Genomic DNA, 15,017 nt, shown 5'->3' on the forward strand with positions numbered 1-15,017 from the left:
GACCAACCAAGTGGAAATGGCTGCAAGAAACTTACTGCCTTCCCAGAAGTTCTGATCAATGAAGAAAAAGTTATTGATTCCCTCACCATGGAACATGGAGGTCACCCACGAGCTGAGACCAATGATAATTAATTTTAAAAAATGGGTAACGCAACATTACATTAATATCACAATGATGAATCCCAGCGGCTGAAGTGTGACGCTCACGCAGGGTGTAAAGGTTGTTTCTGATTGAAAAGAGAAAATTATGCTTGATGTAAAACAGCTCGTTATGAAGAGGGGATAAAGAGGGCCTCATGACTTTAGTGGATTTTATCTCAGAAAAGCACTTTCGGAATTACGATGGTAATTGAAACAGTTGCTTAGATACTGAATGCTGAGATGTACTTCATATCAAGATGAATCGTTGAGGAGGAAAAGGATGAGAAGCAGGATAACTTCATTTCCATGTATAGGTCCACTTATTGCAACGCCACGGCAGCCGAAGAGGACCAGCGAATACGAGAAACACACAGAGATTGTTTTCCATGTTTAATAAGCATGTAGCAATGAATAAATGTGTGTGTCTTTGTAGAACTGACACTTGTCTTTCTGTGTGCGGGAAGCGAATTGTTTCTCACTGCCGTGCACAGTGAGCTTATTCTTCTCCTCTGTGTTGCTGCTGTTTCAGAATGCTGGGCAGGTTTTACATACAATTGTCACAAGGATCATAACTCAAGCCTCTGACTGTCACAATGGCTTGTGAAATGGTAGAAAATAAAAATTAGGATCTGAACATCAAGACAGCAAACTGTATGAATAGCAGCAATTTGTTGATTGACACGCTGGAATTAAAGTGTCTTCATTATCATAATATTCTAGTATTATAGTCATAAGGTGACCTGCACCGAATGAGCAAAGCCCTATTGTTTTTGCAAAGATTATTATTATTCTCCTTCTCGCAGAGTTTGCTATTTTTCAGGTGCTTCCTGTGCATGAAAACTTATGATACACTCACACTCAATAGCCCCGCCCAACAGGAAATGAGATTACATTTTCTCATACAAAGGAATTTGTAACAAATCGGATTCACTGTCTGATTCACTCCAAATTTGACTTATATGTAGAACACTGGTTCATCGTACTAAGCTTGCAAAAATTTTTTTGATAGCTTGGCGCAGTCTTGAAATGGCAAGCCAACAAATTTACATCATTTTTTGGGTAATAAGCATTTCATAAATTACACTAAACATCGGTCTAACACTATAATCATATTCACATATGAATTTTGTATAGCACCACCAACAGGCAAGAGAAAAAGTACCACTTCGCACTTTCTATTGTCGTGTTCATACACCGTTCATCAGATTAAAATAGAATTTATGTCCGTATGTTGAGAACATGTTCTTATGAAGTGTTTATAAAGATTTTGTGCTTTGTACTTTCTTGCCCATGACATTTCAATTGCAGGTTTTTGAAGCAAACAGTTTTTTTTGTATCCTGTGGAATTAAACCTACATACCCCAAACTTGGTCACAATCTGAACAAATTTCCAATTCACATCCACCAGCTAAAATGCATTACAAAATATTTAGTTTTTACATTATATGCGTTTTCTCACATCGCAAACTTTCCTGCTCAGCTCATTAACTCTAATTCATACCAAAATTGATGAGCATCAAGACAACGGTGCTGTACTTTATGGTGTTGTACTTTATTTGTGTCTAAAGTTACTTTGGATTGCTATTCAGTGTTATTGTTAACATTCTCTGAATTTGTCATATTTGACTGGACTAATACAAATACACATATGAGAAATCTTCAGGATTGGGTTAGCCAGAAATCATATATTGTTATAATAATTCATTTTTTAACTACATTATGCCTGCACACAGCACCTTACTTCATTCAGATAACAGGCTCAAGCCAGGCCTTCATTGAAATGAGTCTATCTCTGTTGTGAATAAAACTCCTGGATCGTTAGAAAGCAGGCATTTCACAACTTATTAGCGATCAACATGCAGTATTCAAAAAAGACAGCCGAAGACCATGAGAGAAACTGTGAGCTCTTCCCACTCACTATGTTCCCTTGGCAACGCTTGTAACTTGCAGGTGAAGGTCAGCAGGCTTAACATGCATCTGAAGCGCTGTGCACTTCCTCAGCCTCCTGGACTGGAACTGGAATCCTGCGATGTGAGGAACGTTCAGAGGACCTGTGCATAAGGCAAGCAACACAATATATTTTCTCATTATGTGAGTTCATTTGTAGGTATTATCGATGTGGTGGCAGCAGCAAAAGAGCAAATTTCACAGGATACCTCAGATGTGCACTGTAATATATTTTCTCACAGGATTTAGGGAAATGAAGCCTTGGTTCATGATTTTTATTAGCCATTAATAACCTGGCAAGAAGCCGTGCACAGTTGTAAATGGTGGCAGGATAATGAAAATGCTGTTTGTTGGAAAGATAGGTTGGTGATTGTGCGTATTTGTGAATAAGTGAAGGCTGTTAGAGGGTGGAGAACACTTCACCTTGATTACAAAACAGCAACTTGAGGGAACTGAATTTAAAGACCTTCTGAAATAACAGTAATTATGAGAAAAGTACAGGACATACTTGGAACACCATATATTTACATTTAAGGCATGTGGCAGACGCCCTTATCCAGAGCGACTTACAATGTGCTTCCATGTTACCATTAATGATGTGATCAATTCGAACTGAATCAAATCGCTACGAATACAATCTTTTTATTCACTCTGTTGTAGTTTCTATACATAAGTCAGACAATAAGTAGGTTACAAGTTAATCTAAATATTCTCTAAAGAGGAAGGTCTTGAGCTGCCGTTTGAAAGTGCTCAGTGACTGAGCTGTTCTGACCTCGAGGGGAAGTTCATTCCACCACCGAGGGGCCAAGACAGAGAAGAGTCTAGATGAGTACGAGGTGCAGTGCGAGTTGTAATAAGGGCTGTGAGGTAGGATGGTGCTACTCCATGTTTGGCTTTGTAGGTCTTGCGGTCCCTCCTCAACACAGCGACCAAACAGGACTTGATGGACGTTCCAATCATTGTCTCACTTCTAGACATCATTAGACATCATTTATGCAACTGCTTTGGAAAAAAAACCCAGTGTATTCTACTTTTTGTGTTTATAATAAATGGTTCATTCCAGATCTCATTTCATCCATAAGTACTTGTCTAGCATTTGGTGTATGGACATATTGTAAAGATTGTCTTCTGTCTGTGTCCTTACAGTGCATGTAGCCAGACATCACCCCCTCCCACACACACACAGAGGTGAACCCCTTGACTGCTACTTTGTGAGTGAATGATTGGCCCTTGAAAGCCCATTAAGGTGGGGGGTGTAGAGGGCAGTAAGAACATTTCGTCGCTGTTATGGCATTGAGCAGATGTGACTCACTGTTCTCCTCAGTGAAGATCCACATGGAGACACGCGCAAGTAAACAATCCAGTGGCAGCAGGAATGCTTTTAGCCATGTTGCCTCATCACTGAGTCCCAGAGGTATGGACCACCCTGCATGAAGCCTGCAGGTCTTCAGATTCAGTCCTCCTGCTTGGGCATGCACTGCAAGTCCTGTCCTCCTGCATCGCCCTACCCTCCACTTTCTTTCCCCTGGGATATTTTATTAGCAGTCCTAGAACTCTACGGTTGACTTTAAAACTCTGCCGCTTTGTAAATTACCGAATAAATCAAATTGAGTGGAATCAGATCACTGGGCTTGTACATGAGTAATTAATGACTTTTCTTTCTCTTCTTTACAGAGGCAGCCGCTGCAACTGGCTCACAAATATCCTGCAGAATGGCACCACTTAGCACCGAGTAAACAGTCTCATTCGTTTACATCAAAACAGCGTTTCCCCCTCTTCACATAATTAACATACACCCGCTTCCTCCAGCGCCAGCGTCACAGGCTGTTCCTCAGAGGAGGGAGCCAAGTGTTTTAAAATTTATTCTCAAAGGCCCGTCACTCCGTCATAACATTAACTATGCTTTTAGCAGTTGGCTGGCGTCTTTAGTAGTCCTGGTGGAGACTTTCTCGTCCTGGCCTTTGGTTTGTCTAATTCCTCTTTGGTTTGTCGTTGTGCCAATCCAAGATCCATAATCAGCATAATTTACATTTCAAAAGGAAAGATGAAGAGTTGCATGGCCTGATGGGACATTTATCGAGAAGCGGGTTTGACCATCCAGAACCATCCAGATTAATGTAGGCTGAGCAGATAGTCCATGTCAGGGAGGATCCGCTTCATGTTTAACAAACTACTTGAAAATGGATGGGATCCTCTCATTGACTAAATACTTCAATTCTTCTTGTATTTGGATTTGTTTTATTGAATGAAACCTGTGCAGCAGAGACTGGCCAATCACCACACAGCAAAATTCCTTTTCGGAAATGAAAAGCAGGTCCATTTACATCGATAGTGTTAGTTCTTGCTCAAACCATCCTCCCTGACATGTTTTATCTGCACACCCTCTATACATATCCTGACAAATGTATTTTTTGTATGCTAGTTTGAACGTTTGTAGTAGACGGTGCTTTGCTGGAACTTTGGCGGTGGCTATTTAATAAATAAATGTAATTAATAAATTAATTAACAATTTAATAAATAAATAACGCGGTGGGGACATTTATTAAATAGTTTATTTGGAGGAATGAACTACTCATGAATCCAGGACTATTTTATTAAACATTTAAAATTATATCCTGACAGTTATAGCAAGCCTTCAATTTGAAGACTGAGAATATAGTTCAGGTACAGTTGAACAATATTCCAACTCATAATTTAGTCAGGAATCATTATCTGAATTTTTCATTTTCCAATAATGTGACGAGGAGTTCCGACACGAAAAGTGACTGTCGTAATTATTGGATATTTTTTTAATGCCTCGCAAGAGATTACTATGATTGACGTAATATATGGCCAATGACAGTCGGAGTGTGACGCTGACGTCACAGCGTCCAGCCCCCACGCTTCCCCGGAAGCCTGCGGATTGGCTGGACTGGCTGGATGTGATGTACACGGATACGGCGGGACGGCTTGATGGCGCTCGTCTCCGAGCGGGGAGGAAAATGGCCGCATGCAGCGCACCAGATAAATAACCAGAAGAAGAAGAAGAAACTGCGCAGACGTCCGGTCGAAGTTGTTTAACTGGACGTTTAACGTCAACATGGTTGAACTTGATCTCGCTGGTTTTGGGAAATGGCAAGATTGACCCTGAAGAAACTTTTCTTTTTCTGTTTGTGTCTTTCGGCTTTTTTTTTTCTTGTCATAACATTTCAGGTAATGGTCAGGATTCTTAAAAAAAACACTCTGTCCTGTTGCTTTCTTTTAATGGCCTGGTTCTCCCATCCTACTGAAGTAGAAAAGAACAAACTCAATTCAAGTGAATATTAAATCTCACTCCATTGAAAGCAGTTGAGCAGTCGCATGGTGTAGCTGTAGGTGACTGTAGGTCAGATGATGTACCGAGGTGGCTTCATCAGCCATGAAGACCTTCACCAGACCCTTTTCAGGATTCTATTAGACACTCACGCCCTAATCTGTACTCTGGCCTTCTTTCTCTTTTCCAGGCACACAGTTGACTCCTCTTTCCCGACACCCTGCTCCTTGGCCTTTAGGAATTCTGACTAACCCTGGGACTGCTGCTCTTTTGCTCCCCAGCCTCCTGTGGTACTCGCTGTGTCACTGTCTAATTCCTAATCTGTAATCTACACTCAGTCCTACCCACCTTCCCCATATTAACAACACGTACCCGAAAACTCACCTTCGACCTCTGAGCGTAATATTCCACATGCTGTTCCCAGTCCCTAGACTGTCTTGTAGTATAATTCTATGTAGGATATAATCGCATTCATTTGGAACAGATGCAGATAAAAAGAGAGACTCGTGCGCGATCTGAGTATCTGTGTGTGTTCCAGGTGCTGCAGGAGTTGGTACCGTTTGGAGGAAAAGGGCACAGATCCCCCCCAGAAAAGAAAGAGCTTCAGCGAGCACGTGGCGGCCGCTCCCCGGTGAATAAACAGGCGCTCTCTGGTTCAGAGCACTTGTACCCCGTTATTGTGTGGTGGTCTCCGCTCACGGGAGAGCTTAGTCGCCTGGGAGAGTGTGGCGCTAACAAATGCTTCTTCACCATCAACAGAACCTACCACCTCCACCCTGCCACTCACGCCTTCCTCTTCTATGGTAAGTGGTGTGATGCAGGAGCCGGAAATGAAGTGGTTTTGTTGTGATTAAACTGCCCTTCTCCCCATCGGCCCAGGTCTTCAAATTAGTCCTGATTGCTCTACTGAGTCATCAGACCTGCTGTCATTTTGAAAATGCGTTTGGAACGTCTTAAGTAATTCGCCACCGAACTCTACCCCCTCAGAGGTGAAAATAAGAGGTCAATTTAAAGCATCTTCACGGCCAATTCTTTCCAAGATGGAAATAAGATTTTCTTCCGGTACAATGCTGTACCTGTTGACTTGTTGCAGAAAAATGTTGGTGTTTATGGGATATTGTGGTAAATTGCTGGGCATAAACGTTTGGGACTTTATAAAACACAAATAAAAAATAAAATACATTTTCGTATACATTTTAGCCCCAATTCTATGGGGCAGTGGTGGCCTAGGGGTTAAGGAAGGGGCCCAGTAATCAGAAGGTTGCCGGTTCGAATACCAGTCAGCCAAGGTGCCACTGAGTAAAGCACCGTCCCCACGCGCTGCTCCCCGGGCGCCTGAGTGATGGTTAAAAGCAGAGGAGATATTTCGTTGTGTTTCAAATCAGTGCTTCAAATGGAATTTCTTGACAAATCCTGCCCAAATTTCACATGGACTGAGCACAACCAAGCTCACACTTTCTGTGAACACTTGGTGGCACTATACAAAACCACCAATATTTTTACATGGGTGTGACCGGGGCGTCATCCTGAATATGCCTGTGTGGATGTTTGGTTAATGTTTACTGCAATAATTTTTTTTTTTCACAGCCAAATTATATGTTTCCTTCATATGCCAGGAAAGGTGCGATGTTGGTCTTAAATTTAATTTAACATTGTCATAAAAAATTCTTAAAAAGTCTTAAATTCAAGATATAAAGTCTTTGGCTCTGGTCATTATTCTATTTTTTTTCTTTGAAAGGCAAACAGCACCTGCTTGTGTTCAAAGTGTATAAAGCATCAGGCACCAGACTAATGATATGATATTTCTTAAAAATACCTATCGAAAATTCCTGGGCCTGTTTTTTTTATTCTATAAATATCTAGTCTAGTTGCATAGAGGAACGAGGCTGTAGCACAGCACCAACAAGACAATTTGACTAAATGAAGTCCATTACCTCCAGACAGGCTGTGTTCTTATTGCAGTGAACATGAATTTGTTGTCATTTGTGAAAAATTTGTGCCTATTGGGCCACAATTCAAGAAAAAAAAAAACAAATAATTATAATATTTGTATTGTTATGTATACAGAGCAGTTGGTGATGTCCTTAGTGGAGAATAGATTACAATTTTATGTTTACTATTGCTTTACTATGGTTTTTTACTATGATGCTTACTGACGTACATTTTTTGCTTTGAAATGCTACCAAAACACAACTAATCAAAATCCATCAGTGGAGTAATGGAACTGTGTAATGGAAAAGGGCAAATTGTTTGCAGATGCAACTGGCAGTTTATTGTTTTCAGAGCCATATTTTAATTAGGACCGCTGTTTCCACTTTTCCACTCGAGCATCAAAGCCATTTTTGTTTTGTCCCTTTCTAATGATGGTGTGATGAACGATGACCTATGATGTCCTTCACATGATGACGCGTTTTACATATTTGTTTGTGTGTTTGGTGTTTTTCAGTGAACTTTCTTCAGTAATAATTGAAGAAAATTTCCAAAACTTTTTTTTTTTTTAATAAACCGTGTAATAATAAAGCTAATTTAAAAGGAGAGTGTTGTAGAAGCAGACACGGTGTCTCAGCAGGCTCAGCTCTGTTCTCATTCAGGCTCAGTGGGGCCGTGGAGCTGGATTTCTTCTGTAGTCACCGCACCGCGCTCCTCTGATTAGTCTCTGAGGCGTATTGGTATCAGCAGGAGGCGTCTAATTATGACTGAATATCCATCTTTTAAAATCTTGTTGGATTGGTCCTGATGGGATAAAAGAGGGTTTTGTCACATGAATGCCACATGCTTCATCTCCATGTAAATCAGTTCCGTTTAGAGGCCTTCTGACATTTGGATGTCAGTAAGTAGACTGTGACCTTTCCTTAGTCGAGGTTTACCTTTTCCTTTGAGTTAATTATGCTGGAAAAATGGAAAATCATGACCATGGGTAATGTTGGGAAACCAATGACTGTATCACACAGATGACTTGTTGTGCGAGGGGTCTGCAGGCTTGATTATAAATAGAAGAGGCCATTGAGCACAAGGCTTGGGAATTGATATATATATTTGTACATTTTAAATTTGAGCTATATTTGAATCAGGCACAGACTTCAGCTTCGACAGTCTGCCTCTGCCCAGGGAGCAGCACCACCACTGGGCACTGTTGCATGAGGAGTCTCCCAAAAACAACTACAAGCTCTTCCACCGGCCAGTCATCACTCTCTTCAACCACACGGCCACCTTCAGCCGCCACTCCCACCTCCCTCTGACCACGCAGTACCTGGAGAGCCTGGATGCCCTCACCTCCCATGGCCACCTGCTGCCTCTGGCCCAGAAGAACCGCTTGAGGGCCGCTCTGGCGCCTGTGGTGTACGTGCAGTCGGACTGTGACCCTCCCTCGGACCGGGACGCCTACGTGGCTGAGCTGATGCGGCACATTCATGTGGACTCGTACGGCAGGTGCCTTCATAACCGTGACCTGCCAGGTCATCTGCGGGAGTCCAGCGCCATGGACGAGCAGGACTTCCTCAGAATCCTGGCCCAGTACAAGTTCATTCTGGCCTTCGAGAACGCCGTGTGTGACGACTACATTACTGAAAAGCTCTGGCGGCCCCTGAAACTCGGGGTGGTGCCTGTTTATTATGGAGCGCCGAACGCACAACACTGGTTGCCCAGCAACAAGAGTGCAGTAATTGTTGACCCGGACGAGCCACCAGAGCGGCTTGCTGACTATTTGAAGAGGCTGGATGAAAATGACGAGGAGTATCTGACTTTCCTGGAGTGGAAACATAAACGCGAGGTGTCCAGCGAGGTGCTGCTGTCTGAGATGAGGGGACGGCAGTGGGGGCTGCAGGACCTCAGACAAGATAATTACATTGATGTGTTCGAGTGCATGGTCTGCAACAGAGTTTGGGAGAACATCAGTCGACAGAAACAGGTACGGCTGTGTTCTGTGGAAAGAAAAATGTACATTTAAGGCATTTGGCAGACGCCCTTATCCAGAGCGACTTAAAACGTGCTTTCAAGTTACCATCGATGAAGTGATCAGTTCTGGTTCATTAGGACCCCCAACTATGAATACAACATTTATTCACTCTGTTGTAGTTTCTATACATAGAATTTTTTATTTTTTATACATAAGTCAGACAATTAGAATAATTTAGAATGTTACAAGTTAATCTAAATATTCTCTAAAGAGGAAGGTCTTGAGCTGCCATTTGAAAGTGCTCAGTGACTGAGCTGTTCTGACCTCGAGGGGAAGTTCATTCCAGCACCAAGGGGCCAAGACAGACAAGAGTCTAGATGAATGCCATCCTTTTACCTTTAGCGATGGGGGCGAGCAGTACTGGAGGCTCGGAGTATACGAGGTGCAGTGCGAGGTGTAATAAGGGCTGTTCATGATTAAGGTTTTACAGCTATCTGTAGAATTGAAAAAGAATTTACATGACATGATATGGTTGGAAGAAATATATGTTTTGCAGTGCTGCACACAAAAATGATACAGACCTCATTACTAAATTACCAAAAAGTTTAAATGCAGATTAACCACTCAAGACCCTGGGTCGATGAATATGGGGGGAAAAAAAATCAATGAAAGCTTTATCAATTTCTTATTTCATTAGTTTTAAGTACCTTCGTTAGCCCAAATCAATGCAGAACTTTATTTTAATGATTATTATAGGCAGTGCTGGCTTATTTATGTCTGCAGTGTGCCATTGTCAAAATCTTGCCATCTTGTGCTTTTCAGGGTTTGCCTGCTAAACCTTGGCAGGCAGAAGAAAGCCATTTGAAATGCCCACGTCCTCGGCTCTTTGGCTTTGACGTCGGCCCTTCAAATGGCTCCTCGTTAAGGAAGATCTGGAGACCAAGTTATGACCAGTCAGTTAAAGAGGCCCGAGCTCTGAGGCACTTTGCTCTGCGGAACAGAAATTTTACAGAAGACCAGTTTTGGACTCAGGTGTTCAGTGGATGATGCGGGTGTTCAGTTACCTGATGCTCAATTGTATCTAAACTGACAGTGTACGATAAGATGATCCTTTATTAGTCCCACAAGCGGGAACTTTACCATGGAACACAATGGTGTTTCTAATCACAGCTTTTAATAAATGTAGTTGTACATGACCATACCTATTCTGTCAGTAAATGTTTTGCAATATATATTTTTGTATTATAACTCTGTGGACAATAAAGTTCATCTTAACTGCACCTTCCTGATGCTTTTTGAAGTTTTCACTAGATGGTGCTGTTGTGAAGGAAATGGAGCTATTATTATTATTATTATTATTTTAACTTTAATCATAACCAAAGAACTACAAAATCAAAACGTTTCCAGTTTCACCAGCTGTGCATCTCCTGGAGCCTGGAAAGATCAAACCATTCCTGCATTTCTGGACCATATCTGGATATCTATACTAATTCTTAAATTTATTATTGTGTTAAGGAATCAGTGTAATGCAATCATGTCTTTCGATATTATATCAATATTTAATAATTATTAATCATTATAACAAGAAAAATTAGGTCACTATTTTACTTTAGTTTTCCATCAAAACAAAAAAATAAAGATTATGCTCCTGTCTGTCCAGGTAGACAGACCCACAAGGCATCAACAGTGTATCTTTGGTTCATGGGCGAGTGTCTAACCCACTAAGCTACTACCACCCCCTGAGGTAGTGTGTTGCAGCTTCAGAGTGTTCCTCTGCAATCTCCATCTTCTCCAGAACGTGTTGGCTGCACAGAGGACATCCAAAAGATGCTGAACTGCACTGGAAACTTCCTCAATAAAAAATACTGCACTGCAGCGCAGTTTACTGTGGGCACGTCTCTCCACAGAAAACAGATTCTAAATGAATGGTTGAAGACATCCCGCATTATTTAAGAACCTGAATGAAGAGGTGTGCAGTGACTTTGAAAAGGTTTGTAGCAAGAAGAAGCTGGAAGAACACAGCGGCACTAACAACAAAGTGCTGCATCGTTGTTTGGATGAGAAGGCAGCAGGATGAAGTCTGCAGGCCTTGGAGGAGTTGTGAAGACTGCTTCTTCAGATCCCCTGGAAGCTGATTCAGGCACTGAAGTTCCGGTGTTGGCAAAACGGAACCAATAATACAGAGGCGGGAACATTTCGAAACACAAAGGCAAATCATTCTGGTCACTAAAACTCACAGGGAGGAGAACCTCTAGAAATTTAGCTTCAAATGGGGAAAGCTGAAAAAAACAGCTTTTAAAGCCCTAATAACCTCAACAAAAAACGCTGATTTGGCAAAAATGCGGCTCATTCACTATAAACCTTGATGCCAAATTTATGTAAACATTATTCTATGCTACTCTATACAATTCCATACACCTATTACATAAGTCCACTTTTGTACCACTGTTCTCAGTGCTAAAAAACGTACGCTGGTTTTTAAAATGCTGGGTGTACAGTACACTGTATCAGTCTGAGAAGGAAACTGACCCCTCAGCATCATTGATCTTTCATAATAGTCGCTAAATGTTCTTGCTTGTACATAGGAGAGCCTTTCTGTACCCGACACAGCTTTCCTTAAAAAGCACACAGCTCAGCATTATGGGGAAAAAACACGAAAGACAAGGAAATGCTGCCATTTCACCGTGAATGCACTGCGGTCTGATGGAAGGGCATTTGGATGCTTTTACTGCATCACTAAGTTGAATTTGAAACTGTCAAATTGACATCACCAAAAAAGCAGGAGCAGCCAGTTGCCTGGCAGCCAAACGTGGTCATGTGAAGGAAAGAAATGGCATTGAAGAAATGGCACATGTTGGATCCGGAATGTGGTGGTTGTGGTCAATGAAGACGTTTCTAGATCGGTCCCTGTGCTGCTCCATGCATTTAGAGGCTTCCTGACAACAAATAATTCATGTGACCGTGTGTCTTATTTCCTGCCACTCAGTGGATCAGCATGTTTCTGCATTATTCACAAACTTGTGAAAGAAGTGTTTGCACCACACACACACACACACCCTTCCACACACACAGACCCGTAGCCTGGGATTCAAACAAATCATTACTTTATAATTATTCAATTATAATTGAATAATTATAATTTTGACAAAATTCTAAAAAAATATGACATGCCGTGCACCACTTTCCAGGGTGCCTGCTGGGTTTGTAGAACTAGATGTTTCATCCATATTTTTTTCTGTTGTTTACCAGGGATTCTATAACACACCCGCTGTCTGGTGCTGGTGCATGTATTTATTTACAGAAATTACAAAAGAAAAGAAGCCAATCTAAACAGAAAGACAGCTTAAAATCGCTTTCTCTCTCTTTCTCTGTCTATCTATCTGTCTGTGGTGTGCTGTAATTAGATGCTGTAATGTGCTGTTTCTGCAGCACTACCAGGTTTGGACACACAAAATGAAAATGCTTCTCCTGAGAAGCTTCATTATACTAAAACTCTAAACTAATTAGCTCTCCTTGATCTTCTTTAGAACGGGGTGTTGGGTGTATCTCTTACTATTTATGTAAGATATAATGTATACTGTTGTATGGCAAATTCTGATCTTCTACATTGCCCATACAGAACAATGTTCAAAGATTAGGGACATCAAGTCATAAGGGAATGATTCATCTGTGGGTTTAATAGCTCGTAATATCTGCTAACGATACTGACTGACTGTTATATTATATACATATTAAAAATGGCATTTTATTTAACAAATTTACTGAGCTGAGGTACATATTATCAATAAGTGATTGGTATGTGACTTCGAAGGAGGTTTCTTTTGAACGAAAGTTGTTGATTTAATTCTTGCAATACAGATATGAAGATCATAGATATCAGTATCTTAGCGGGTTAGACACTCACCTATGAACTAGAAGACCAGAAAGTCGCAGATTCAAAGCCCACTTATTACTATTGTGTCCCTGAGCAAGACACTTAACCCTGAGTGACTCTAGGGAGGGGGACTGTCCCTGTATCTACTGATTGTAAGTTGCTCTGGATAAGGGTGTCTGATAAATGCAAGATCAAAGCAGTGATGTACGTTGCTCTGGACAAGAGCCTCTGCTGAATGCTGTAAATGTAAATGTAATGATTGATAATTCACTGATCTTAATACAAAATAGAGTGTTGCACCCTTACATACAAAAAAATGTGACATTTGGGCAAGATATATGTAGCATGTGTCAGTGCAGAAATTATCATTAAACAGCGACACTTGGGAGATAATCTGAACAGGGACTTCCTGTAACATGAGTGTTTTCACTGAGGCACATTTGTGAGCCTTGGATTGGCTGTCAAGAAAATATCCTGCCTGAATCTTCACTCTGGATCTGTGTAGACAGATCCTCACAGAGGACAGATGCTGCCTGATGACCTGCCCTGACCTTTTGGAGCTTACAGGCAAACACATTAGCCAAGGAGTTTTAATGGCTTGGATAATGCTGCCAGCGCAGAATCTGTATACATTTCACAGGAAGTGCTGAGGGTCCCTGTTTCTTTTTCTTTTCTTTTTTTTCCCTCAGTGTTCATTCAATACAAGGAAGAATGAAAGAGTGCTTCCAAAAATGAATCACCATTTCAAGTGATATTAGCAAAACCATGACACCAGGCTGCTGCCTGCTGTGCATGGCCTTGTGCAACAATAGCGGTCTTATCCACAAACTTAATTTACTTAATGCAGGGTTAACTGGTTCTGCAGCCACTGACGTACAAGAAGGCAGATAAGCACCATAAAAAAGTTCCTTGTGAAACGTACCTTACACAGAAAAGCCTGAAACAGTGATCTTGACCGAAGGATTTCACCAAAAAACTATTGTTACACATTTAGATTTTTATTTTAAAATCACTAGATTGTTATTGGCAGTATAATAAAGTGTTCACCACAGTAAAGAAACACAACAATACCATGGCTGACAATAGCTAAAAAAATCCCGAAATAATGAATCAACAAATTTCTTAACTAATGAATTTATTAGTTGCACATTTTGAACATAATTGGTTCAACTTGCTGGCACCCTGGTGCCAGTAGCTCATTTGAAATGCATCGTACTGAGCTTTCCACGCCGGAGCTAGAGTTCCCAGGACGTGTAATATAGCTGCTGGCTAAATATAGCACTTATTGAGTTTCTTGACCTTACCTCAGTAAATAAAGACATTTAGCCTCAATCACATGTCTGGTCTGAAGGCCTACTTTTCACCCTGAGCTAATTATATGATATGGACAATACACAGTGCCTGTAGGAGCTCCTTGCTGTGTCCTTTTAACTACCTTACATACCAAACGAGGTTATTAAACGGTTTATATCATAGGCTTGTAATATGGCCATTATGCTCAGTCATTTCAAACTGTGGATTCATCCAGGGAATGACACGGAAGAATCATCATATGATTCCTTAAAAAAAAATTCACCAGTTTCCTGGAAGGGCCGAACATTGTCCATTTGAACAATGTCCACATTTCTGTGGGGGAGGGAAGAGAGGAAGTGTCCTGATTAAGACCTGTGGGATGTGAGGACGTCCAGGTTTTTGCCTTGGGTGGGATGTTAATTGCCGACTTTTGAAGATTTTTTTTTTGAAGATTATTAACTTTCTCAGCTCATTACTGAAAACTATAATATTGAGTGAACGTGTGTAACGGTTCTGCTGTGGGAAAGGCATGGCTAAATTGCTGCACATTTTTACAGGAATGCTAATTAATGGAA

General features: G+C 41.2%; 1 protein-coding gene across 2 annotated transcripts; it reads left to right on the forward strand.

Annotated features, from left to right (window-relative positions):
* Positions 1-4,873: 4,873 nt before the first annotated feature.
* On the forward strand, positions 4,874-10,555 carry pofut3 (protein O-fucosyltransferase 3). 2 transcript variants are annotated; one of them, XM_028974934.1, is made up of 4 exons: positions 4,874-5,280; positions 5,919-6,183; positions 8,452-9,287; positions 10,098-10,555. In XM_028974934.1, exons 1-4 carry the CDS (start codon positions 5,200-5,202, stop codon positions 10,320-10,322), a joined length of 1,407 nt encoding a protein of 468 aa, XP_028830767.1. In that variant the 5' UTR covers positions 4,874-5,199; the 3' UTR covers positions 10,323-10,555. The 2 variants fall into 2 exon arrangements, with proteins under 2 accessions (XP_028830767.1, XP_028830768.1); XM_028974935.1 differs by having other exon boundaries at positions 4,881-5,280; positions 5,571-6,183.
* The last annotated feature ends 4,462 nt before the right edge of the window (positions 10,556-15,017 follow it).

This window comes from Denticeps clupeoides, chromosome 3 (genome assembly GCF_900700375.1).
Source record: "Denticeps clupeoides chromosome 3, fDenClu1.1, whole genome shotgun sequence".
NCBI classification, from domain to species: Eukaryota; Metazoa; Chordata; class Actinopteri; order Clupeiformes; family Denticipitidae; genus Denticeps; species Denticeps clupeoides.